The sequence below is a fragment of the Paralichthys olivaceus genome, chromosome 5 (genome assembly GCF_024713975.1).
Source record: "Paralichthys olivaceus isolate ysfri-2021 chromosome 5, ASM2471397v2, whole genome shotgun sequence".
In the NCBI taxonomy this organism is placed as follows: Eukaryota; Metazoa; Chordata; class Actinopteri; order Pleuronectiformes; family Paralichthyidae; genus Paralichthys; species Paralichthys olivaceus.
The window spans coordinates 9345247-9372879 of record NC_091097.1 but is presented as its reverse complement, the minus strand read 5'-3'; the positions used below and the strand labels follow the sequence as shown (position 1 = coordinate 9372879).

Sequence of the window (27633 nt, the reverse complement as noted above, 5' to 3'; positions counted from 1 at the left end):
CCCCTCAATATCTGTTAAAAATACACATGCTAGAAACAGGAAAATAACATTATTATCATCCAAGCTGCTCTTTATACCGTCTGCTTCCATCTAACCGTGACCTGTGACCTGTGAGTTTACTGGTACAGTACGGCCTGTGATTTTCAGCTTACAACTGACTTGAGCCGAAGGACATAGGCCAGATGAGCGGCCAAGAAGAAAGGACCCTTCCCCCATATTCACCTACACTATAACCACAGTGAATATAAGAGCAGCGACTGTATCCAAAATCAATACTGCTGCAGGATAACAAGCAGGCAGTCAAAGCAGAAACATAACCTCTGTGGTTGAGCAAATTCAAGTTTGTTGTTGTAGCCTCATGGGAACAATAAATTCTATTTTAAGTCATGTGCTTATATGGTCATGAGCTGAGTCTTTATTCATGGGAAATGGTTGTATAAGTACATGATAAATAAGTTAATGAAATATAATAATGGCATTTTCCAATTTTTGTTGTTGTATGGAATAACAATATGAGATTGAATAAGGGTTGACCTGACAGCCGAATGTTTAGGATTCATAGGCCCTATTGGGTTTGATTCCCAACCCGTTGGTAGTCTCTCACCCTATTAGCTGCTTCTCTTTTTCATTGGCAGTATCCAATCAAATCATAATAGCAAAAAGGACGAGCTATTAGACCCGTAACAGGGAAATTTGCTGTGTTGCAGCAGCGAAGGAGAGAGTAAAGATTAAATGCAAAAGTACAAAAGCAAACATGGAATATAAACATGGGGAAATATAAAATATACAATGTAAACAGGATACACATAACGTTAAAAGGGATTGCAAAGGCAGTGACATTTTCACTCTAAGATGATTTTTGATTTTGCTCCAAATCATCATGTCCAAACACATGTCTTAATTTAAAAGCCTTTAAAGAACAGTCATCAGCAAAACATAATTGATTTATCAACCTGTTTATACAACCTAGAAACTACATTGTAATGAAAAATGGTTATTTTCCTCCAAAAAATTTGCTATGCTTCTGCTTAATTGGATTGACTTTCAGTCTCTACTTAACTTGTATAGATGCCGCCATGCTGGACGTGTGTGGGTGTGTTGTGGCCTTTTAAAGTCCTGTGGGGAGAAAGCAAGAAATAAAAAGTTCCTTCTTGGTTGATGCATGGCAGCAGGGGCAGCTGCAGGACTGACCCTGCCAAGGACAGAGAGCTTCCCATGCCTCTTCAATGCCCCAAAATGGGTCATTGAACAGCTAAATGGAGTCATTATGATGAGTAATTAAAAGAAAACTGCTGAAGACTCCCAAACTTCCCTTTTCTCTTGGTTCCGCTGCCTTTTTTGTGTTTCCACTGGCCTTTGCTGAAAGACAGCTGCCTCGGGCCACTTAAACTATCACCCTTTTCACTGGAATGCAAATAGTAGCCTTAGCGGCTAATTGAATGGCATTATCTATTGTTCTGTCATTTACTGTAAATCCATCCATTTTGCAGATTTCCATTACAGATTATTGGAGACCGACTTTCGCCCGTGCTTTTCCATCTGATACAATATGTCATACACTCTGAATCACAGGGAACGGGACCACAGAATTGTTTCATTAAACCAAGAGCAGTAATATGAATACTGATTGCGCAGTAATCTGACGCTTGTCTTCTGCACATATTAATATGTATGCAAGTGGTAAAATTGCAGCCTTGCATCACTGAAAGCTATAGAAAAAGGGAAAACAGTATCATTAAAGCACGGATGAAGCATGGGTTCAAAAATGAGGAATCATGTTTCATTTCTATTTCACTTACTGTAGTGAATACAAAACATTCATCTCTCTCTCTTAGCTTTTCTATCTCTCTCCTTTTTTTAACCTCCAATAAAAATGCATGAGCATGTGCCTGTGCAGCCTCCCCCTGAGCGGCGTGAGAAGCACATTCCAATGATGGAGGGAGGAAGGGGGAGGATGGATGTTTGATTAATGAGAAAAAAATAATTAATTAGTGAAACTAACTTGGGCAAGACCAGGAACTGAAACAGAGGATTTCATTACCTTGTGCCTGTTAGATAAGGTTAATGAGGTGGTGCTGAATGTTGGGCGAGACAAAAAAGAAGACGAAATGAAAAAGAACATTCATAAAATGCTGTTGGATTCATTTTGGAGACTGCAGTGCCAGAAGAGGGTTACACTCTGAACAAGCAGCTTTTTATTACATGCCACGTTAAGGCTGGCCCCAGTGGACTCGACTCGTGTGGATTCTTAAACTCAAGGTTCAGTGTGTAGGATTTAGTGGCATCTGGTGGTGATGTTGCGCATGCCAACGATAGAACACACCTCCCCCGACCCTTCCATCTCAGGTAGCTTGCAAACATAAAAACGCCACAGGTTTTCAGTCAGCTGTTTTCTGCTTCTACTGTTTGTATCAGTCACTTTTAATGGAGCACGATTATTAATTGCCGTTTGCTGCATAACATGAATAAAACTTTAATAAATAACCTCATCCATGGACATGATTTGTGCCTGACTTGCATCAGGTAAAATGTTATCAGTAATGCTGGTGAAGACAACAACATGATCCCATGCTGCTTCATCAAACTAGGTATTTTGTTGTTTTGACTGAGAGACCCCTAGTGGCTAAGGTTACATCTTTAACATTTAATCCATGACACTGGACAAATACTTGTTATACCATGTTATATGAAAAGGTTAAGTGTTTTGTGCTTTTCTGCTTGAAAACAAACAGCTTGATCGGGAATAACAAGTTAATATAAGTAATTTTGTTATTTTTTCCCAGATCCCAGAGCTCCCAGAGGAGAACTTAAAGAACATCTGTAGCTGTAGGAAGCCAGGGATGATCTCTCTTGCTGGGGACTTCAATCCAGAGTACAGAGGTGAGTGCAGGTACTTGGTTTGGTCACGCTGGTGGCAGCTCCACATAAGCAAACGGGACTGTAAGAGGATCACTTGGAATCCATCGCTAATCCACTAGTCAATTCACATGACAAGTGCAGTACAGAGGCAAAGACAAGTTACTCAAAGGACATGTCAGCCTGAGAGTGGACAGTCTGAATATAACGGTGGATATATGACACATTCATGTTTTCCTGTTTCACATCTGCTTTTTTACATGAGCACCAGAACCTGAAGTGTTCTGTACTGTAGGATTTATTATAAGATTGAAGCTAAAATTAAATTAGGTAATGTTGAATATTTTCATTAATAAAATCTTGGAAGAAACGTTAGAGATAAAAAATCTCTCAAGCAATGGAGAATTCTTCCAAATTATAAACTTGAGTTGTAAAAATAAGTCTAAGCCACCACAGTTCACAATAATAACAGGGAAGAGTTGTGATAGAGTTGTATTTGCACTCTGAACAACTATTGCTAATGAAGAGGTTTCATGTGGCCTTGTAATCTGAATCATCACTGTCCCACTTTTTATGCAGACATACTAATAGCCCCCACAACCTTTCTTCTTAACTGACTCACCAGTGGCTGAACTAGTCTGTCATGTAAAGCAGAGCAGATGGGGACTGGCCTATGGCTACATTAAGGCACATGTCATCTGATTCAACAGAAACCACAGAGTTTTTCTAAATTTAACACTTTCCCTCTGACATTTATTCAACTGTAGCTGAAAGTGGACCCTGTAAAATACCAGGTTGAAGGATGGTTACCATTAACATTTCTGTTTCAGCTGGAGTCGCTGCCTCGATATCTTCATTTACTTTGTTTTGAGAAAAGAGCAGAAAGAAGTTAAATGTAATGTTTAGTCAATTATGTCCTAAATATATCTACATGTACATCTAATAGAAGTAGATATATTGTCACTTAAATTAACTGTAAACGATTTCACAGAGTCAAGAACTTAAGAGGAAAGACTGGTCTCACAAGAATAGCTCAATTTTACTGGTAGAAACTATATTGGTTACTTCTCACATCTATTCTAGTTGTTAGCCATGCACGTAGCTTGACTGAGCTAATAAAAAGTATCCTTTACAATGGCAACTGTACCTACAATAATAAAACGAATGGGAATACTACTTGTATGTGCTAAGTAATGTATTATGTCTAAGAACAGAACTGAACTTCTACAACATTGTCTCAGAGATGCTGGAAGTCTCTGCCAATTGATCCCAAACATGCCACAAGACTGGATGGCTTCTGTCCAGTTTACGGACTTGTTTAGATTTAGTACATTACTTAGATTTCATAATTTAAATTAACTGGACAGATAAAAGGAGCTGGTGCATTTATGAGTGCAATGATAATAACTTTGGTACAATGATAAGAGCTTATTACTGGTGAACTTAAAAAAGAAGAAGTGCTGGTGCAGTAAATGATGCTACTAGCATGGATGCATCCTTTTTCTTTATCTTTTTTTCTGTAATTTCTAACTTGTTAATATGTGTGTAAAATATGCAGGCCATTGTTCCAGGGCCCATTAAACAAAAATAAAAGTACAACAAATGGAGAGATACAATATTAAAGAATGATAATAATGATCATACTGCACAAAGTTGTGTAGATATAATGGACTTGTTTGAAAACTGGAGATAATGTATTCAGTGGTTCATGTATCATCATCTAAATCTGCTTAACAAGATCTTCGGTGTATGAGCTGATCATGAGCCAGAAAGCTCCTAAATGGAAATTGAATCTGCTGTTTTAGTGTCATCACTGACCAAAGAAAACCCGTTTTACTGTATTGTTAATGTGTTTCTTTAAAAAGGGGTTTGTTTTTTTAGCTCTTTGGCTTTCATGTTTATGTCATGTTCAGTGTTTTTCTTCCAAATGAGAGCAGCCGTTTGTGGCGTATTCATTGAAACTAGAAGTTGAGTGACAGTAAGCCTTTGTACATATTGTCATGTAAGGAAAGGTATTTTTGGACAAACTTCAAACATTAAATCACTGTTGGAAACGTCAACCGAGAGCTGGATGAATGGCTTTGATTTAATCCCTGCTGCCTTTCAAGTGCGGCCAGAGGGATATTTCTTATTTCATACTGTCCAGCAAAATTCCAGCTTTTCCGAATCTTATGGTATAAATAATAAACCACATAATGAATGCGATGAGCAAATCCATCCAATACATACGATTTATTGTCATCCTGAAACAAGTTTAGCAACAGATTGAAGTGTGGTGCAGCTCGGCTTTAACCACTATCATTAAACTGAGGATATACTGCCATTGCTACTGAGGTTGAAGTCTGTTGGTCCAGAGCAGGAGAGGGACCACAAAACTCCCAGTTTAATTATTTTATTTTAAAAGAGAGTGTCCGGAGCAATATCCTTTTAGGGGACCCATATTTCCTCGTATCCCTGCAGAGGTATATGCCTTTACTTCACTGATTTGTACATGACATTCACTGTGCCCAATGGGAAATGTGAAAATCCTGGCAACCATATTTTATTGTAAATGTGTTGTTCACACCATCATGTGCCTCTAGTTGAAGGATTAAGTATTTTGTTTTGCATTTGTCAGTCTTTTTATGCTCTTGCTGCTTCAGTGTTTTCCCTCAAAAAATCCCTATGAAATTTGGCATAAAACATACAATATGAAAAAGTAATTGATCACTGTGATGATCATTATCCTGTCCAGGTCACGACAGCATTACGCTTTAGCCCCATCAAGCTATCTGGTGCCAGGTCCTCCATCAACCTGGATTCCTAATTGATGGCTCCACAGAAGAGTTATTTGAATGGATTACCGTAAAGAGCATCATGGATTAGCCTGTGAGAGCAAGGATCCCGTGGGAGCCTTAAATTGGTCACATAAAGTGATTATAAAACATCCGTATGGCTACCTATTACTGATCCCCCCCATCAAAGCAATTTAACCCTTCCTCGTTTGCTCGGTGCATCGATATTACTCTGACATGTTCTACCTCATTCGCATGTTGGCTGCACTTGTGTTGGTTAGTGCACACTATGATGTGATCAATGCCTCTAGGATTGGAACACAGCTTGTTGTAAATACAGCATTGGTTTGTGTCACTTGGACGTCAGTTAGGTAACATGGCAACTGCGTAAAAAGACATGTTGCTCTTTTACACAACATTGATGCAACATGCTGCAAAATGTATCTTTAAGAGACTATGTGGCCAGTTTACAGCTCTCGATTCACGTGATGATATTATTACTGGACACTACAGCACTTGATCAGGATAAAAGAAAATCTGACATGCAGTCCTGCCTCCTCAGTTTTTCTGCTGTGGTTCTACGTTGGTGCGTTTCCCAGAATCTACCTTATCCACTTGCCTTGCCTGGGCTGTCCTCAGCGCTAATGTAGTGTCATTTTTCGTGATCACTTTAACCACTTTACGCTCCTTCAGTCCATTAATATTTTTGATGAGAACTACATCTATCAGAATTATGGCCTGTGTAAAATTAAAGGATTTTAACCAGAAAATATTCAAGGATCCATATCTGATTAAAATATGCATTCAGTAAACATCCTGTGCATTCTGTGTTCATCAGTGTTATTTTATTTGTCCAAACAAAATTTTGCTTTCATTCTACGTGATATGCATATAAGTTTTCAAGTGATGAACCCTCCTCTTTGCCACAAAATGGGCTGGCACTTTTTAATGAAAGTAGCAAAATAAAGTAATGGCCATAAAGCTTTATTATTTCAGTAAATACTAATAAAATAAATGTGGTTGCAAATGTTTTGTGGGTTATGCCTGAACAAATACATATCGCATATTCATTTCATTTACCATAAAGTAATTCACAGGCAAATACAGTAAAGTGTTATTTCGCATGATATTGTCACTGCACTCATTTGAAAAGATGGGATATGCCATTTTCTGTGGCGGACAAATTGAAACCATCAGCTTCAAATCAGGTTATATGCAATTCTCATAAAAGTTGTAAACATCATAAAATATCAAGGTGAAAAGGTTAAGACTGTTTCTTAAGAATTTGAAGATCAAGAGCCACAAACCGTTTATGTTAATAAACAAAATACAGCCCACAGTGTATCCACACAACAAATACTGGAAAAGTCTAAATAAGACTCAGTCAACAGAACAGCAGTTCTTATAATATTGTCTCCATTACTTTCATGGAATCCTATATTTTGTTAATAAAGACGTGCACAGTCAACCCGGCTGTGACTCTGCAATGAGAGAGGCAATCATGTAGAAAATGAATGGAAGTCAAAACAGTACTACGTGGTTTTGACAGACAGATGTCGGCCATTCATTACAGACTCTCTAATGATTTCTCTCCACATGGCTGATAAAACACTTTGGCACCTCTCTCTACAAAGACGGGGACTTTTCTCAAATCATGACACCTCAATTCTTCCCTCTAATATTAAGTGCCATTCATTCAGTCGCGACGCAGAAGACAAAGCCCTGTGCCTGGATGCGAATTTAGCTTGTCAGACTGAAGCAATAACACGTAGCACAGGCATGTTTAATGCATTCGTTGTTCTGAAAACACAGACTCAGGCAGGTTCTCCAGTGCGAAAAGAGGATAATTGAAGCTTGGGGTTTATCGCCCTTAGAGTAGGATTAAAACCTGAGGGCACTCACCTTTAAAGAAGGATCTCTGGCCATCTGCTTTTATATTTCCTCTAGTCAAAAACTGTTCTTATGAAGACTTAAAATAAAAATCCTTTAAAATGTCTCAGTGCAGCGTTAACCTTCTAATTTCTTCTGAGACTTTATCCAATACACTGTTTCTATGCCTGCAAGCTAGTATTAGATTTCACAAAAAAGGGGGTTATTAACATTTTACAGACGTATCACAAGCATGTGCATTTTTCTGTGCCAATAAGGTAATTCTTATGTGATTATAATATAAAGACAAATGTGGAAGGTGCCTCGGCTACATAAGCTTCTTATGGCACATTTACTCTATTAAATGCATTTTAAGAAGTTTTGTTTTGCTCTGAAAGATAACAGGACTGCAGCATAAGTGACAACAGGCCACTTGCAGGTTGTTTTTATTAGTTTTTAATCTCTCTGACTCAGCTCCTCCTTCACAATGTTAATTCATCCTCTTTTTTGATGTCACTTTTTAATATAAGTAAAACATAATTACCATTTTACAGGAAGTGACCCCATTTCAGGAACATTTCAGGTTTGATTTATGTGTTTTACATCCCCATTGCGCTTCTTGATGCCTTCATCTCTTTGGAAGATGAAAATTGCATCTCAAATGGATTATAGATTAGTATCAGTGTCTGGCTGTCCAACTTGGGCGGTAATGTGTCAGGATTGTGGCACAGTCCTGACGACAACAAAGAATTACTCATCCTGTGGATTTTGAAAACCTGGCTGAAGGTACAATTAATCCACAAAATGAATAGTAGATTAATGATAAGAGTAAACAAGTCAATAAAGTTTCATTTATCAATATCACTGGCATCCTTTGAGCCTGACTGTGCTCTAACAACAGCCACGCGTACCCAAGTGAGCTGTGCAACGGCTGCATTTACTTATACAGTGTTTACAGGTATCAGTGTATTACACTGACTAAACTATTTAATCTGTTGATTTAATTGCCTCATTCCTCTCAATTGCAGAAGGTGGATTAATGTGCACTATAATTAATTAAATAAACAAATGTAAATTGTTGAAAATCTATTTAAACTGGAATGTTACTCAGTAGAGTGCTTACCTCCAGTAGAGTGCTTACCTAACAGTCCCTTTATGAAACCACTAATTTCACTACATTCAGATTTTGTGTGAGTCTGCACTAAATTGCACACACTTATAAATATCAAACCATCCTTTCATACAGTCTTCCTTTGGGTTATGCCCCACCCTTGCAAAAAATACATGGAAAATATAACTTTGGCAGAGGTAATGATAAGATTTGAAACAGCTGTGTGTGTGTATATAACCATCCCCTTCCTTTTATATCAAATGTTTTAAGATATCTTTCATATATTTGATGTACTACTACTTCAACTTTCCAGTTAGCCTTGTCTTCGAGTTGTACATATGGAACATTTACCTATTTTTACCATGACCTGTATCCCATTTCGTGGAGATACTGTATCTTATGATAAACTTGCGCTAACTTATTATAAAGTGACCTTGCTTTTACATTTACAGTCCCCTCAAATGTGCACATTTTATCAAATCAAGCACTTACCTAAAAGCGCAGTAGAATCTGAATGAATGTGTCATAATGGAAGCAACATTTCAACAATGCATGGCAAAATGATTAATCACACACAGCATCTGTCCACCATGTGACATATCTTGTCATATGACCTTTCTACTATGTTGTACAATGGTAATTGCCTCTGGCTCATCTCCTTAGTGGGTTATGACACAGATGACATTTATTGACAAGCCACCCGTGTGCAGGTACTTTACAGTAAGTGTGTAAAAGGCAGTAGATGTGGATGAGGTTATCTGTGAAAGAGAGGCTTTTGTTTTCCTGTGGAGGGTTTGTATTGTCTGTGGTGGAGGCTTCTATTAAACCCCTCATTTTAGTGTTTCTTATAATGGGAAATCTATTCTGATAAATTGCCTGCGATGATTGTGGAATCACATGTGAAAGCTGCTCGAGCACTAGACTGTACGACTTCTTTCCCACTGATTAGTATAAGGGCTTACTACAGTATTCTTCCTATGAGCAAAGGCAAAGATTCCTGTGTTTCCCATGTGCAATTGTGGAAGTAAATTCAAAAGGACAACAGCAATAAAAATGCAAATTCTGGCCAATGCCATCAGAACAGTTTATGTCCATTTATCTCCACTAATGTCCATCAGCATTCAACAGCCTTTATTTGTAGCATCCTCCAACCTAACTGCAATAGAAGTCCTCCCAGTGGTCTACCTGTCATCTCACGCACCGGAGAAACATTTCATTCCTTTGATAGTCGAGGACGATCCCTCTGTTAGATCCCCAACCCCCTTGTTGAGCCGGAGAGAATTTGCCCTGTCAGAAACAATAACTTTCCTTTCCAGGCACAGACAGTTTTTATTTCAAAACATTGCCATCGCGCAAGGTTGTTGTGCATTTTCCATTGCCGTGTTTCCTTTCATTCCTTAGATAGATCAACTTTCTGCATCAGGAAAGTTAGACTTCTCCAACATCTTTGCTGAACAACAATTGATTTTCATTCCTGTCACTTAGTTCTGTTTCAGTAAAAGAAGCTCATTGATGAAAATGATGCCATTATTGTCCAAAATCCGATTACCATCAATTGATCAACACCCAACCATACAGAAACACTGTATTATATACCAGACTGACTTGCTTCTGGAATCTGTTGCTACTGCCGCTCATACCTAATGTCAGTGACCCCCCCAATCTTAAATGCAACCACCCATGGATGGATCAATAAACATGCTTACTATAGGCAAAGACCTCAGGGGTAAGGGTTTCTGGGGGCAGCTCCATGCTACAGTCAACTATTATGTTGTTTGCCGTCAATCAAAGATACTCATACCAGTGGTGACTCATGTCTAGGGGCTTTAAACCTGTTGCATGACCCTCAGGTTCGCACCTGATTGGACCCTGCATGTCTTCCCATGCTCTCTCTCCCGCTTTAACGCTTTAACTCTGTCCTGTCAAATAAAGGTTTAATGCAGAAAAATGATCTTAAAAACTAGAATTGCACTCCATAGAGCACACACCTCTATCTAACTGTACCCTTATGATCTCAAATTTAAATTCCCTAAACATGTTTTTTAATAAAGATGGTTCGCTGAGGAAACAAGGAAGATATTGATATACGCTCATTGTTAAAGAAAGTCAAACATTTCCTGGATCCACCTTCTGATCTGGATCAACATCAAAATTGAATGGCTTCTTCTGTGACATATTCTGCATCCTACCACCAAGTTCTGTGTTAACCTGCCAAATAGGTTGTATGTAATCTTGCACACAAACAAACAAACCAGCCAATAAACAAACAGACGGGTGAAAACGTCATCTTCATGGTGTACCTGATACAAAGAGGCATAAAATGAAGATGAGAGAAAGAGAAACCACGTTTCAAATAAAAACTTTTTGTCCCACAACATGTTTTCAATAGATTCCTGCAGATCAATATTTGCCAACAATTCCACACCGAGGGGAGATGAGGCAAACAAGCCACAAAGAGACACACAATAACCAACAACTGATGTTGCTGAACATCATTAGTGGCTGTGGCTATGTGCTGGAATCACACCAAAACACATCAACCACAACCCCAGTCTTGACATACATGTTGTTGGTAGCTGGTAACTACTACTCACATCCACAGCCCAAAATCAATTGGTGAACTAGTGTTTAACTTCATTATTATTGTATGACACACCAGGCGTTTGAACACAAAGCCTTGTTTGTTAGATCAAGATTGGGTATTTGTTTTGCAAGACATGATGAAACTGGTTCTGACATGAGAATACAAATTACAATCAAAGTCATTGTGATGATGCACATGACGATATACAGCACACTTGGCCAAGGTGCCATAGGGGGAAATTAAACTACCTGGAATTATTCAAACAGCTATGTTTCCTGTAAGTTTAGCTCCTCTGGAAATTTACAGTTTGATTTATTACACAGACCCTAAATTTGTCTGCAGAGTTTTTTTTAACTGTGCATTTTAATCAGTTAAATCGTGTCAAATATTGAGCTTGCTTGTGGATTTGCCAGTGGGATTTGTAGCCAAGCAGCTCTTCCCAAACAGAAACCCATCACTGAACTTCTCTGAAGACTGATGACTGGTCTGACTACGCTACATGATGAAATGTATGTGTTTCTGAAGTCAGAACTTTTCCAATTAGTAAACTCTACAGCTCCTATAGTGGATTGTGTTGAGCCAGATTGCATCAATTTTTTTTTTTTTTTTAACCTCAAAAACAATGTCTGGAACAGGAAAGATAAATCAAACCATGAGGAAAATGTTTCCCATTGTTAAAAAGGACTTCCTGGAGTGTATTCTCACTCATGTTTGTGTGTGTCGCTGTGGCATTTTATGGATGTCAATGAATATTTCACATACATTTAATCAACATGCAGCGATATACTAAGAATGAGGAGCAGTTGGGCCGTGGAGAGTTTTCAGTGCAACTGGAGATGGAGTAAAGATGTTCCGACCGTCTACACTCAGGACAGCAACATTGAGTTTCATGTCATCATCACCATTCTGCTGCTTACTACAGTCCCTTCCTGTATTAGCATTTAAGCACTGTATGGGAAATTTTAAATGCTTACAAGTGCATCTTTCAGTGTGTTTCACTTGAGCAGAGCCATAATAAATAAAATACATACGTATGCAAAAAAAAAAAAAAAGGTTAAAACCTTGACATGAGTGTACAAAGGTACAATTCCCTAAAGTTAAACAGACTTTTCAAGATGTAGATGTATTTGATTGAACTTGTCTCTCAGCCCTCTGTGCGGGGCTCAAAGTGATAATGTCCTCTCCCTAAATGTGTCAGATGGTCCATCAGGCCGGACAGGTAGAAACATCCAGCATGGGGAATGGCTGCTCTTGTTTGCAGCTTGTCAATCAGGAAACCGAGGCAAGTTGAGCCGTCAGTCACAAGCACGGTCCTGCTTTCCAGCATAATTGAATTAGCTCCTGTCACTCTGTGAAGGTTAATTGGTGAGGAAACCTTGGCTGAGCAATGCTGGGGTAATTGACAAAGATAAGAGTAGATGTCTTATCTCAGATTTTGTCAGCATGTCTGAACTTTATAATTTCTCATTAATCTCAAAACATGAGATATTAATAAAAGCGTAAACATGACTTGAGTTGACCAAGCAGCTCGATAGAACCCGATCCATGAATAGTGTGTCGCCGTCATAAGTTGATGTCATGTTTAGGGCTGCACAATTGCTCCCACTTTAGCTCAACATGTCGTGAGTCAGCAGCGAGGGACATTGCATGCAGACTCTTGGCTCGGAGGGCAAAAGACGGTGCCGAGTCGATGGTCAGTTGATGGCCTGGAAAATTGCGTTTAAACCTTCAGGTGTTATTCCAAGTTGTATCTCATTCTGAAACGCACAAAATTAAATTAAACTCTTCTTTGCTCCTCTCTCTTTGACAAATTCTCTCTACAGCTCGGTTGCTTTTTTATGCCCAGTTCAGTGTGCATCCTGTAGAGCTGAACTGTTATGATTTTGTTAAAGAATAGTATTTTTTCTATCTTTACTGCACCAAGCTCACAGCACTAATGTTGAGCAAGAGCTGTACAGGGCTGAGTACAATGCTACTTTCCACTGTTTTGTTTTCTGCTCACTGTCGTGCGGGGCTAAATAAATTACACTGCAGCATTCCATCGATGCATCTGTTTCGATCAGCGCTGTTTGATACCATGCCATTCTCCATAGCTTATCATCTTTATAAGAGGTGTCACCCAAACGAGAGCTTTTAGTTTGTAATGAGATTTTTTGTTCCCGTCTAAGCTCTAGGTCGTGAACCTGCTGAAGGACTTGTGATACACTGAAGAACAATAGAGTGAGATATTGGGAATGTACAAGAGATGGCAGGGCAGTAAGTCATTTAAAGTTTTACAAAGTATGACACCTGTGTGGAATACCAAGTAGCAAGTGGGGCTGAATGTAACATTGGACTATACCTAGAGGCAGCTTCAAAATTCAGATGTAAATCTGTAGCACCTCTGCACTCAATGGCCTTAATTACCAAAAAGCATCTGTATTTTGACATTTAGCACAAATGTATCATCAGCATCAAGTGAAATCAACCCTCACTTTGGCAAAATGTATTATCCTGATGCTAATTTGCAGTTTATTAGTGTGGGCCAGCGCTATCTGGGAGCAGTAAGTCATTATTTGTCCTTATTCACTTCTGCTAAACACTAATGTGTGAGATGTGAGATTACAGAGCAAAGACACTAAAATGAAGGTTTATATATACTAATTTACTTTTTTACTTTACTTTTTTTATTTCAACTGTGTCAGATGTGTTTGTTTGGCAGCTGTTTCTATTTTTAGAAGTGCAATCATCAGTATATTAATTGCTTAATCCAAAAGAGTGTAGTAACAATTATTTTTCATTAATCATTCATTAAAAATATTCAAAAATCAGGAGAAATCCAAACATTCTCTAAAATCTGATATTATCCTTGTCTTAACATCAGTGGAATATTTTTCATATAACACATATCATAAATTGCAACATGTGAGGTGGTCACACACATACTACAACTCAGTGTTTATGGTCCCTAATCCTTCTACCTTGAATAGCGATACATTGAGTTATTCATTGTGTGGGGATATAGTAAGTATTATTTGAATGTGTGATGGTAAAGAAAAATAAATAAATGTTAAAATATGCATGTGCTTACAATGTGTGTGACCCTTGTTTCACATAAAGACAAGTGGTAAAAATTTTCCTTACGCTAAACTCACACATATGTGTCACATTAACTAGTGACAGTGGGTAAAACTGAAAGCAATACAGTCAACTTTCAAACTAAAGTGTATTTGTATGATGTAGAGAATCTGCTGTTAAATCAAAAAGAAGTATTGTTGTTTTCAAATAGATCTTTAGCTCATGTATGATCAACAGCTCTTCTCATATGTTATATGAGTCCAAATCCAGAAGGTATCAACATATGTATGACTTGACTTCAGCCTCAGGAGGTCACATTGAGAAATAACGTGCTGAAAGCGTCCCAAGGCTTTGAATAAAGAAGCAACACAATAGTTGAGGCAATTGTTGTGTTGGGATAAAAGGCTTCGTGTAGAAAACTAATTTGCATTAAGGTAGTGCACAATACTCATCACTGGAAAAGGGGCTTAGGTTATACTATATAAAAAAATTCAATTTGCTGAGTTCTAATCCACAGAAAACGACACAAAGTCCAACGAGTATATCACGGAAGTCATAAAAAGTGCCAAACTTTTACCAAACTAATGTATGACTTTAATATCTTTCGATATAACCCAAGCATATGTGCCCTCGTTCTCCCTCTCTCCAAAGTAATTCAGTACCTCAATGAGCACAATGTTTTCCCGCCCCAAGAGAAGTAGTTCCATTTCATCTCAATTGATTCTTCACTTCTGTTTTCCCATCTTTACTTTTTTCATTCTTGCCAGCAAGAAGTGCATGCATTTTCAATGACATCAAATAAAGGGCAGTCATTGGTATGGATGAGGAGGGTCCTCAGAGATTGAGGCACCTTCACCGCCACAAAGCACCAGATAGGAAGCAGGGGGTGAAACAACAAAAAGGACAGCCTCAAACTGTAAAAACAGCTCCATTCAAACCACGCTTTTGTAGCCACTTGGAGGAAGAACAGAAACAAATATTCGTTTAGTATGCACAGTGAAATTGTCTGAACAGACTTAGTGACAAACAAAGGAGGAATGAGAGGCAGAGATAGCCAGAGAGGATGGTGAGTTGCAGTTAGGTTGGTGTGAATACAATACCATTTGTCTTTGTGGGGATGTAGACACACTCGGTTCAAGATCATTTTTTTTCTCAGTGTGATGGTCTGGGGCTTCTGTCAAAGTTTGCCTTGAAGCACTGGCTCTTGTGATGGAGCAGCACTCCTGAGGCTTTGTGTGTGAGTGGACAACTCTCCTGCTTCTCATAGAAAGGCTCCAACGAGGCACAGAGAGCTACTGCAGCCCAATGATTTCTCTTAAAGTGCTGCCCAGCCTGTCACTACTATTGCAGCACCTACTTCAAACCTCGCCTCAGCATCTGACCTCCTGGCTGATTTCCCACTAGATGGCTCTAAAACAATCAGAACCTCCAATTTTGTTGATTACGTGCTGCTAAACTAGAACAACCGCCATGTAGTTTTGTCTCTCACCAACCAGTCAAGTTGCAGTGCACATCCATGGCTGTCCATAAATGTATATACAGTACATAAAGTGAAGACATGGAATCTAATAAAAAGCATATTAGCACACTATTAAAATAGCACAGTGACATTAACCTTTAATCGTTTGGATATAAAATGTCATTGTTTTATCCTGGTAGATATTAATATGTCATTTTGTAATAATTAGTGCAATAATTCTCGTGTTAGAGCCACAGTGACCTTGTTCTTTCTTCCAAATTCTAATCAGTTTATCCTCAAGTCCAAGTTTGGGATGTGAATATAATGTGAAGAAGTTTCTATCAGACGTTACTGAAATATCACGTTCATGGAAAATGATTCGGCATAAAAATCATTGCGTGAAAAAGATTTAAAGTGCATTGTCAAATTTAGTATGATTTGCAACATGCAATAGGTTTAACATTAATAAACAGGTGAACAGCTCTATGTGCAGCAGAGGTGGTGCAGCTTCAGGGTCTGTGGAATGAGCTGCCACAGTTCAATTACTGCAGGTCACGTTTACAGTTTCAGAAATAAAAGCTTCAACCAGCATCACCTCAGGTGTAGTCCATGCAGACATGTTTGGAACGAGCACTGTACTAGTGCTTGTAATCCTCCACATTTATAGCGACATTTAACCTTTTCCTGTCTCCGCACCGATGACAGCTGTGGCCGGAGGCATTATGTTTTTAAACTCCTTCGTACGTATATTTGTCACACTCTCGTGATATTTCAGGAAACACCTTGAGGGAATTTCTTTAAATCAGCAACAAATGTCAATTTGCACTTGGTGAGCTGATTGAAGTGATGACATTTTACATCCAAAAAGTCAAACGTCAAGCTCAATTTCACATCATAATTTCTGCAAAAAAAATATATATATTCTGCCCATTATTTAAAACCATTGCTCAGGACCAGAGCAGAAGATTGCATTTTGAAGATTTGATTAGATACTAAGTAGGTAACACCCATTTTTGGAGCCCACATTAAAACTGTGGAGAATGTATAGATCTTTAGTGTCAACAGGTTGAAGATGTGTGTGTAGCAACATCCATATTTTAAGCATAAGTAGCTGTATTGGCAATCAACTTTATTAACCATGTCCAATTTGTCCTAAATCTCTTCTTAAAGTCAGATAGTGATGAACTTAATTACTTTAATTAAATAATTAGATCACATGAATGAAAACTGTATTTATGGACAGATGTATTCAACCGTGAGTCGGTCGATCTAAAGAAAAAAAAAGAAAAGAAAAGGAGCCAATGGTTTACTTATTGAAGTATGACTGGGCCCCAAGCAAGTGGAACAGAAATTTACGAGGTTGTTTTTGAATCACTCTTCAAAAGCAGGGTTTCAATAAGTTACCCACAGACCAGCAAAAGAAAAAGAAAAGCCTTCATTACCCAGCGCGTAAAGTCTAAATGGAAAAGAGACTGTGGAATGGCTGCCTGTGTCTGATAGGGGAACAGACTCAGCTCTGATGCCTTGGGTGTTCTGGCCTGCTGCACTCAGGGTTAGCGCTGGACCTTACAGATTGCTTCCATTATGAAAAGTGGGTGTGTGGTGGCAAACAGACCAGAGCTCTCATGAGGCAACGCACACTGCTCTCTTCTTTAGGCTCAATTGAAGGTTTGATTGTACAATACAGTGTGATTTGCATAAAACTAAAGCACTATAAATAAATCTCACTGTGGATTGTTGCTTTGTCCGTCTCTTAACAATTTATGACTCTTCACGGGCGGTGAGTTTGTCGGCACATGTCGTGGATATATTGGGACACTATAGTTGCAGGAGTTAAGGTACAGTTTTCAAATGTAAAATCTGGTAAAGGAAAAGATACAGTGTCATGCATCAGTGTGAGTGTGCTTGTGTTTCTGTGTTTACTCTAACAAAGGGAAGTCATCTGGCTGTAATTTATGCATGGGTTTCAGTGGTGAGCCAGTGAATCAGTCAGAGGAGTGAGTCACTGTGGGCAAACAAAACACAGCCAATGCATTCTAAATGAGTGGAGACTTCTCTTTAACTTAAACCTCCATTTAGCCGCTAAAGGCTCTTGTACCATGTGCCATGCTGTGAGCAAGCGGAGGTCGGGTCAGATGTGCTCAGTCTCTGCCATGCGGTATTTGCGATAAAGGTCAGAGACTGGGGAATAATAACAAGACACCGTTTTTCTTTAAGAGATCTCTTGCCTTGCCAGATATTCTGCTGTATTTTTCATATTCATTTCATGGAACATTTGATTTGGAACCTCTTTCCTCCCAGGGGCCTTGAGAGTGTTCTTTTCTTCACTGCTCCTCAGCCGTGCTCTTTTGTCATCATGAAGGTGGTTTTGTAATGGCAGCCTCTGGCATTCTGTTGCAGGGTGCGCTGCCACAGCCATAGCTGACCAGCGCTTTTACTTGATCACCCCATTCCAGTTGCAGATGACGTCTCTGTCCTGTGTCAACCAAGGAAATGCACAATTAAGAATCGTTTCTATGCAACTGTCTTTCCTCTGTGTACGAAATGCAGCCCATGTGCACGTTTCAATAAATCTCTGGTCATGTAGGCTACTTATATGAATATATGGACAGCAGATTGTTATAGTTGTACAGGTCAGCAAAAGGGTCTGCCCTCAGTTGTCGGTTTTTCCAGATTCATATTGACAATACAATATTAATGCCAACTGCCACAAGACAAAATATCCAAGTTTATCAAAAATGGTCTTTGCATCCACTGCAAAGCATGCGGGCATGCTGTAGTCTGCATTTGGTAAAGAGTGGAAATGGAAAACTGGAAATTGCGAATTGGCAATGAAAAGATACTGAACGAGCGTCCTTATTTACACTAAATTTATGAAACATAAAGCACAGATAGGCTAATGCACAAGCAACATTCACATATAATCTCACCCTCTAGGCTCAACTCAAATCTATGTGGAACATTCAAAGCCTCATATTATCTCACCAATGTTCCAGTGTATCAGTTTATCAGCAGACAGTGCAGTGCTTACTGCCGGCATGGTTCAGAACTGGAATGTTTTTTCCAGATAACATGCAAATGAATCATTCTATTTTAGCTATTATTATTATTCTGTTAAAGATGTAATGCTGTGTTATCATACAGAAGGCAGCTCTGTAGTGTCGATGCATTGGAAATGTGAAATATTGAATGTGGAGAGCACAGTGATTTGTACTGGTTCATTTAATAGTGTCAACTCACTGCAAGGAGAATGTATGATTGAACCCAAATTGGGGGAAACCTTAAACTTTAACCAACCCCAGTTTGTCAAGTACAGGTCGGGAGGTGCAGTGAATGTTTGTTAGCTCTGAATGTAAGAACAAACTTTGAAGATAATCCAATGTTTTCCAACAATGTTGCAATATTTACATTTTGACTATAACTTTTGTATATAACTAACCTTGCAACAGCAGCAAATTGTTTACTTATTCAGGAATTCAGGAAACATGTATAATGAATGTACGCAATCTGAAATCTCGTTATTTTCTCTGACAGCATATAATTTGTATTCCCCAAAATATCTGCTTGTAGCAGCTAAAGCATGATTAACATTGTTCATGGTTGTATTTAGGCACTTGCAACAAATTGTTTATGGTAATACAAACACTCTGGGCTTCGTTTTTTATTGTAGGCTTCCTTTATCAGCATTTAAATCTTATGTTTTGTCTTATGTCTTTCCCTTTCACAAACCATAGTGCACTCAGGATGCAAATCATTGTCTCTGGTGTCAAAGATCTGAACTTGAACAATTACTAACTAAAAACAAAGAGAAGTATTTTGAGAAAGTAGAAGCGAGAATCTTTAATTCACAGGGTCATCGAGTGGTGATGAACGGTTTTGGACCCAAACCAATTCAATCTGCATGTTAGGCAAAGTAACACACATGATATTACCCTCAGCTAAGACCATGGTGTCATAACTGGCATGAGTCCATATCTGGTGTCTATAATAAAAAGGACGAATGGGTGATTGTGCTTCTGTAATGGGACATTTGCATCGCCAGCTTGATGTATGATGAGCAGGACCACAACACTAGTGTGATTGTAACATGATAAACCTTATTCACAAAAGGTCAAATGACAGCAGGAATGGTCTTCAGGTCTGCAATGGTAGGTGGGGTTTCAACTTGAAGTATATTCTCTCTGCCATGAACTGTCACACTGAATCTCTTATAACAGTGCGATTATCTCGTGTTGTGTAGGGACATGTCCTCTAACACAAAAGTCCCCTCTCACCCCCTGTGTCACCACATGGCAAATAATCCTGGCCTATGTCTGAGCAACAGCTGATGATCTAAAAGACAAGATCAATACCTGAGGTTATATTTTCAACATTCAATATTTCCTCTGTGTCTTCATCTCTAACACATTTTGATCATTGTTTCAATTTCTAATAATTTAGCAGCTATTAGAATTGTTTTATACCAATTAATTACTGCTTAAAAACTACTGCTTAAAAAAGGGGTGTCTTTAAACAACCTTATAAATTAAAAATGAATTAACAAGATGAATTGAATAAATAATGAATAATAATATCATCATATCTGTTTACTTCACTAGATAAATGACTTTTCATTCAACAGTGGAGGAAATAATTATTTTACCATATTTTTTTAGATTTTAGACCAAAACTAATCTAAATTGCCGAGAGATAATGAAAATCCTTTATATCTTTGTATATGAAATCCTTTCTCACACATTACAGTATAAACATCCCCATGCTGCCTGTTAAATTCAATACAATCAATTTCTTGTGAGGTCCCCCAGAGAAAAAACTCTTCTACGAGTTATCTCTAGAATAAACTAAATCTGCCCCATAATATCCTGAATAAACATTAAAAAGCTTGTATTTGTGTTATGTTAAATAATTTTAAACAAATGTAATATGCCAATTCTGATATGATCACAATCAAAGCACACACAACACATTTAAGCTCAAGCTTGATGACAGCCACACTAATTATTTGATATGAGGTGAATTAGTTTAGATTTGATTCCAAGTAAAGGTTCAGTTAAAGTTTCAGGTTGGATGTGGTGACTAATGTTAAGTAACCTTTGATATTGACATAGCCAGTTTGCTGACTTTACGAAAAGCAAAACCATGTGGAGGACAACAAGTGCTTGTGAGGCTATCATATGTGTTTTTTAAGAAACAAGATTAACTTGAAGTGTCAAAAAAGAAAGAAAGCAATAATTTAGAGATTTCCTGTCCACAGTTGCTTCTTCTTCATTTACACAGCATCATTTTTTCCCCCATTTTCTCACCATGGCTCGTCTTCCTTTTTCAAACGATTTTAATTCAATTTGGAACGCTCTGGTAATCACACCTTGAACACAAGTTCCGTCTTTTCTCCTGTATAATCCAGCACTCAAAATAATTTTTAATTTATTCATAAAGGTTTTCAGAGGAAAAAAAACCTAAATACATTGATCCAGAGAGTCATTTCATGTGGTGCTGTATAATTGATTTAATGCAGCTTCTTAACATTGGCCTCCCTCAGTTGCATCTGACAGCCCTCAGGTTAATGGTGTGAAAAGAGGGACCCTGCTTTTCCCCACCTGTCAAGTGGTAATTGGCCAACGGTTTCCTTTATTAGCATTCTGCCACAGGGACTGAAAACACCTCTTAAATTGTGTACAAAATAATTGCTGGAGCATGAACAAGGAGAGCTTGCAGTAAACATGAATGCCAGGAATTGAGAGCAACATTTCAATACCAACATTTACAATAAATGTGCATTTCCTATCCTGATAAAGTGTAGTCTAATTAATGTCGCCTTTGTGTTCTTGTGTCTCCACTTTGCAGGTTATTCCTCCAAGCACGCGAGAGAGACACAGGGAGGAAGACAGTGACAGAAACAATAAGATGAGACCATTTAATGATGGTAACCTCTAAGGAACAAAGCACAAGCCGACCCGAGGTGGTGAAATCTCTTTTAAACCACCGCCACAAGTTCACTGCAGGAAACCCCTGATGAAAGAAACTCAGTACAAAGGCAGACAAACATTTTTCTGACTGGTACATGGGGACAACACCATCCATCAATGAAGAGGAGACAAATAAAAGGAGTGTTTCTGACCCTGAGAACAGTTGAACATCGAGCAGATTTTCCAACAGGATCGTCTCTGCTGTGCTGAAACCACAGTGGTATCCTCTTTCATTATTTTTTGGCCCTGCACATGACTCTCAGAGAAGCACCAATGGCCTGCAGCTTAGGCGTGGTGATGAGTGCCTTGTTTTGGTCTGTAGCCATTGTATATTTGACTCATATTGGCAAAGTCAGTGGAGACTGCTGGTTGATTGAGGGTGAAAAGGGCTTTGTATGGCTTGCAATTTGTAGCCAAAACCAACCACCTTATGAGGCCATCCCACAGCATATCAACAGCACCATTGTGGACCTTCGTTTGAATGAAAACAAAATCAAAAGTATCCATTATTCTGCTCTTAGTCGCTTTGCCAACTTGACCTACCTGAACCTGACAAAGAATGACATCTCCTACATCGAGGACGGGGCCTTTTCTGCTCAGTTTAACTTACAAGTCCTTCAAATGGGCTTTAACAAGTTGCGGAACCTGGCAGAAGGAATCCTCAGGGGTTTAGGAAAGCTGCAATACCTCTACCTCCAGGCAAACCTGATAGAGACTGTGACACCCAATGCCTTTTGGGAATGCCCCAACATAGAGAACATTGACCTGTCCATGAACCGAATCCAACAGTTAGACGGGTCCACGTTTACCAGTCTGACTAAACTGACCACCTGCGAGCTGTACACCAATCCTTTCAACTGCTCATGTGAATTACTTGGTTTTGTCAAATGGCTCTCAGTTTTCCCAAACAGGACGAACGAGCGGATGGTCTGCGACTCCCCACCTGGTATCTCCGGTTTTAGTTTACTGAGTCAGAATCCGAACAATCCAACATATCGAAATGCACTCCACATGCTCAAAACTGTGTGCACGGATGATTATGTGACACCATTTATTGCTTTGCCCACCGAGTCTTCAACACCCCCACCAGACTCAACACTCTGTGGGCTGGAAGACTGTCCATCAGGCACGGAACCAGATGACATTACCATCAGTGCAACTTACAGCACAGTGGAAGTAACCCCTTTGATGAAAGTGAAGCAAGTTACGAATACAGGTGCCACCATCACAGTTCAGATCCCTCATCCTTACAAAAAGATGTACATCCTGGTTCTGTACAACAACAGCTTCTTCACAGATATTCGAAATCTCAAAGATATAAAGGAGGATATCGAACTCAAGAACCTTAAACCCCACACTAACTACACATACTGTGTGGCTTCAATACGAAACTCTCTTAGACGCAATCACACTTGTCTGACTGTCACTACAGGCCCTCGGATTGAGAAGGACAGAGCTGTAAACAATGCAACTGCTACTCATTATATTATGACAATTTTAGGCTGCCTCTTTAGCATGGTCATTTTTCTTGGGGTGGTCTACTATTGCTTGCGAAGAAAGCGTCAGCAAGATGAAAAGCACAAAAAAGCAGGTACCCTGAAGAAAAATATAATGGAGCTTAAGTATGGACAAGAACTGGAAGGGGGGACTATTTCTCGAATGTCACAGAAGCAGTTGTTGGCTGGGGAGAGCATGGCGCGTATGCCATACTTACCATCTGCTGCTGAGATAGAGCAGTACAAATTTCAAGAGATTAGTGATACTCCTAAAATGATGAAGGGAAATTACATGGAGGTGCGAAGTATGGAACACCATGAACGCAGGGAGTGTGACATGGGAATGCCTGGAAACAGCCAGGGGTCAGTGGCAGAGATTTCCACCATTGCAAAAGAGGTGGATAAAGTCAATCAGATAATTAACAACTGTATAGATGCTCTAAAGTCAGAATCCACCTCTTTTCAAGGAGTGAAATCTGGAGCAGTGTCGACAGCAGAGCCTCAGCTCGTACTGATATCAGAACACCCACAGAATAAGTCCGGCCTTCTGTCACCAGTGTACACGGACAGCTACCATCATTCTCTGCAGAGGCATCGGACCTCTGACGTCTCACCAAAGAGGCCCAGCACTGCCACAGGAGGGCCCATGCGAAGCCCCAGGCCTTATCGCCCTGAATCCAAGTACATAGAGAAAACCTCCCCAACAGGAGAGACCATCCTCACTGTAACACCTGCTGCCACCATCCTGAGAGCTGAGGCGGAGAAGATCCGTCAGTACAGTGACCACCGGCACTCGTACCCCGATGCTCAGATAGAGGAGCTCGAAGGACCTGACGGCCACAAGTCCTCCATGCTGGAGCCTCTCACTCACTCCCGCTCCAGAGACTTAGCATATTCCCAGCTGTCATCTCAGTATCACAATCTAAGCTATTCCTCCAGTCCCGAGTACTACTGCAAACCTTCACATAGCATCTGGGAGCGGTTCAAACTCCACCGAAAACGGCACAAAGATGATGAGTACATGGCTGCAGGGCATGCACTGCGTAAGAAAGTCCAGTTTGCAAAGGATGAGGACCTGCACGATATTTTAGACTACTGGAAAGGTGTGTCAGCCCAACAGAAATCATAACCACTTTAGATGTTTTTAAAATGGACCACACGTTGCAGAAATGACACAAGAACTTCATCTGACTATTGAATCAATGGAAACTTCCATATTATAATCAACTACTCACTCGCGTGTATAAAATTCTGTTTTCGACTGTGAGAAAAATGGGGTAAACATTCTTTAAATTTGTCATATTATGTAAAGCATCCAACGGGAAAACTTTTAACTATTAAAGAGAAAATATATATTGCAAATTAATGACATATATGTTACAATGGATTATAGGTTTTTGGGTATCGCATGGCCAAGTCCTGTGACAGTGGATTTGCTGTTGTGTAATATGAAACTACTATATGAAGATATGTTTAATGAAACCTCAATATTTTTTGAAGAATTATCTGGACCTTTTATTGAAAAATAACTTTTTTGGTTTCCTTCCCTCCCTGAATTTATTTAATTTAATGAAACTATGTACAGATATTGATTTCTATATTTGCAATGTTTGCTGTGTAAATGGAAACGTATTACTGGACGAGCTGGGTTTATCAAACGGAGCGTTGTTTATTTGGATTATCTTGTTGCTAAACGCCGGCATGTCCCACTTCAAACTTGTCAGGACATTTGTCATTTTAACCTTTGCCGCCTGATGTTTTCTTTCCTATATGTATAAATATTCTCATTTTTCTTAAAGCTTTTACATGCATTTACATGATACAGATGGATTCAGTTTTCAAGTCCCCTTAAATCACACAACGAGATTTCCACTGGCTGGCATGTGATAGACTTCGTGCAGAAAGTTGCAGTAAATCACATGCTGTACTGAAGCTTGGTCATCAGTGTTGTGAACCATCGTTTGTATCTTTAGTACCAAAGTAGAAAAAGCTGAAATGTTTACATTATCTCTGCACGGTCTGGGAATCATAGGAACATACAGCAGTAGGTCTATGTTGACCCCCTTTTTTTTTTTTACTGTATCAGTTACTTCTTATAAAGTGAAAATATTGGGAAACAACAATTTCCAAACACACAAGATGGTAATGAGTATGAATCAGTAACATTTCAAAGGGAAAGCAGCTGTACTTCATCACCTGTTGTTTGGGTACAGACAGCTGTTCTTCCCTGCAGGAGAGCCCGATGGATGAATGTAACAGATACTTATTCTGATCTGTCTATGGCAGCTTTTATGTGTATTTTCAAGGAAATATTTATTTGCTGTTATTGCAGACTGTTCTGTTTTGTTTGTTTCTTCTTTGCTTTAATATTTCTTCCAGTGTATTATATTGCATAATGTTTGATCTGATAAATGCAGGAAAGTAGTTTGTAATTCGGCCGGGCCTTGTTGCTTGCTGAAAGGTTTTGTTTTATTTTCAACTGCTAGGCTGTTAAATCTTTTTTGTATATTGTGAAAGCTACATACCAGATGAATATCAACATGCTAGAGTAAAATTTGAGAATGTGAAACTGAATCCTCTGACTTACTGGCTGTGAATTTGTATATCATGATTTCTTTTTTATTTTGTCTATTTTAGTTTTGTTGTTTTTGAGTAAATAGAAGATTTAATGATTTTTCTTTGTAAGTTGTTTATATAACTTATTCCAAACAGGCTCATAATGATTCATTGCATGTTTATGATTGAATGATAGGTGTTAAATTTCCCTTAATACAAAATAAACAAAAGTTTATTTGAAAGTATATTATACTAATATAGTAAATCGTTGAGTCCAGGGCTAAACCAATATTGTAAAAAAAAGATACTGATTGTTATTTTAAAAAATTGGAAATTGTTAAAACAATCACAATGTATAATTATTTGTCCCAATTCAAGGAAACAAACTTCCCAAGTAGCAGCAGATCTTCTTTATTTTAACAGATCTGCTCCTGTTAGAAAAGTGTGTGTTGTTTGAATTAGAATAACCAGCAAATCAGCACGAGAAAATATAGATCAGTGTGTGTTTTCATCCACTAATCTTACGTGACTATTAAGAGGATTGCTGATGGTGCTAATTCTCCAGTTGGGTGCCATTAAATCATTGTAGAAGGAGAGGCTGTTGAAAACAGAACAGAGATAAATCATTTATTTTGTTCAATACATCGAAAATTTCAGCTTCTCAAATTTTAGGGGTTTCCACTGAAGTTCTTTAAGACACAAACGGGAAATGCCCATGAATGATGGTAATGCAAACACACTCATTGTGGTCCTTTCTTAATAAATTAGAATACAACTAATTAATACTTTATCATGGTGGCCACTGTAATACAACTCTGTGGTGCTTTAAACAAACCACAAACACCATTTCCCTTTTGCTCATATGGCATAATGGATGACAACTTCAAAATCAGAGTGTAAACAAATATTAAACATGACCTCATCAATGAATTAAAAAGAGACAAATAAAGAAAAAATACAGCATTAATGATATATTGGTATGCATGTACTGTGAATTGAGATAGCAGGGAATTACATATTTTATCTGTTTTATTACGTTCATTGTTGCGAAAGTGTGTCATGACGCTGTTATTTATTCATGTGAAATGAAGCATTCATGAGCCTGATGTGAATGTGTTATGTAAGCACCTTGTAAAATGTAAACTTGGTTGTCTGACTTAATATTTCAACCGCCTTAAGATTTTTGGGATACATGTACAAGTGTATAATTCCTTTTGTTTTATGTTGATACCGTTGAGTCTCCATTTGTTGTTATTTTTATAAAAAAGTGTTTCAGTATCCTCTGAGAGCTGTCAGGTTTCTAGTTCATTTAGCTATTTAGCGACATGTTTTTTATACTGCATATTGTAGCACTTATGTGTCTAATAAGAGTTTAAAGTGTTGAGAAAAACCTTTAGAGATCAACTGTTGTTGTTCAAGTGCATCAAAAACAAACAAGAGCACAAAATGTGTTTATTTTGTAATTATTTCTTAATACTATGTTATCTGCTTTCAGACAAAGTACTGTGAAATAAAGTTAAGGGTGCACATACAGTACACACTCGGCATCTTTATTATGACTTCATCACTTTGAAGCTGCTCTAACAGGCACTGTCCGCTGGATCTGGCTCTGTCAAGTTCAAGGCCTTTTGCAGGTGTTGGAGAACAATGTGTCACCATTGTCACAAAGTCCAATATGACTTCATGAGCAGGGTTATGATATTTTTTTAAAGAACCGTGATAAGGCTCTTTTTTTTTATTCATACTTTAATTATTCTTTATTATTTTACAGTGCTTGAATGTAAAACTATATCCTCCTATTTATTTTGTTCTGCACTCCACGCCCTCTGCTCTGTATCAATCTGGCCAATTTTAGTTAGTGTTGTATGATGCAATGCATTTGCTACTGACTTTCTCTGGACACAT

General features: G+C 38.5%; 1 protein-coding gene across 1 annotated transcript in view; it reads left to right on the top strand.

Moving 5' to 3' along the window:
- The window catches only part of elfn1a (extracellular leucine-rich repeat and fibronectin type III domain containing 1a), a 67469-nt gene extending 40205 nt beyond the window's left edge, over positions 1 to 27264 (top strand). Inside the window, exons 2-3 of the mRNA XM_069525145.1 lie at positions 2784 to 2880; positions 21555 to 27264. Of these exons, the coding sequence (XP_069381246.1) occupies positions 21929 to 24301 (2373 nt within the window). The 5' untranslated portion in view covers positions 2784 to 2880; positions 21555 to 21928 and the 3' untranslated portion in view covers positions 24302 to 27264. The remainder of the gene's footprint in view (positions 1 to 2783; positions 2881 to 21554) is intronic.
- Positions 27265 to 27633: the final 369 nt, after the last annotated feature.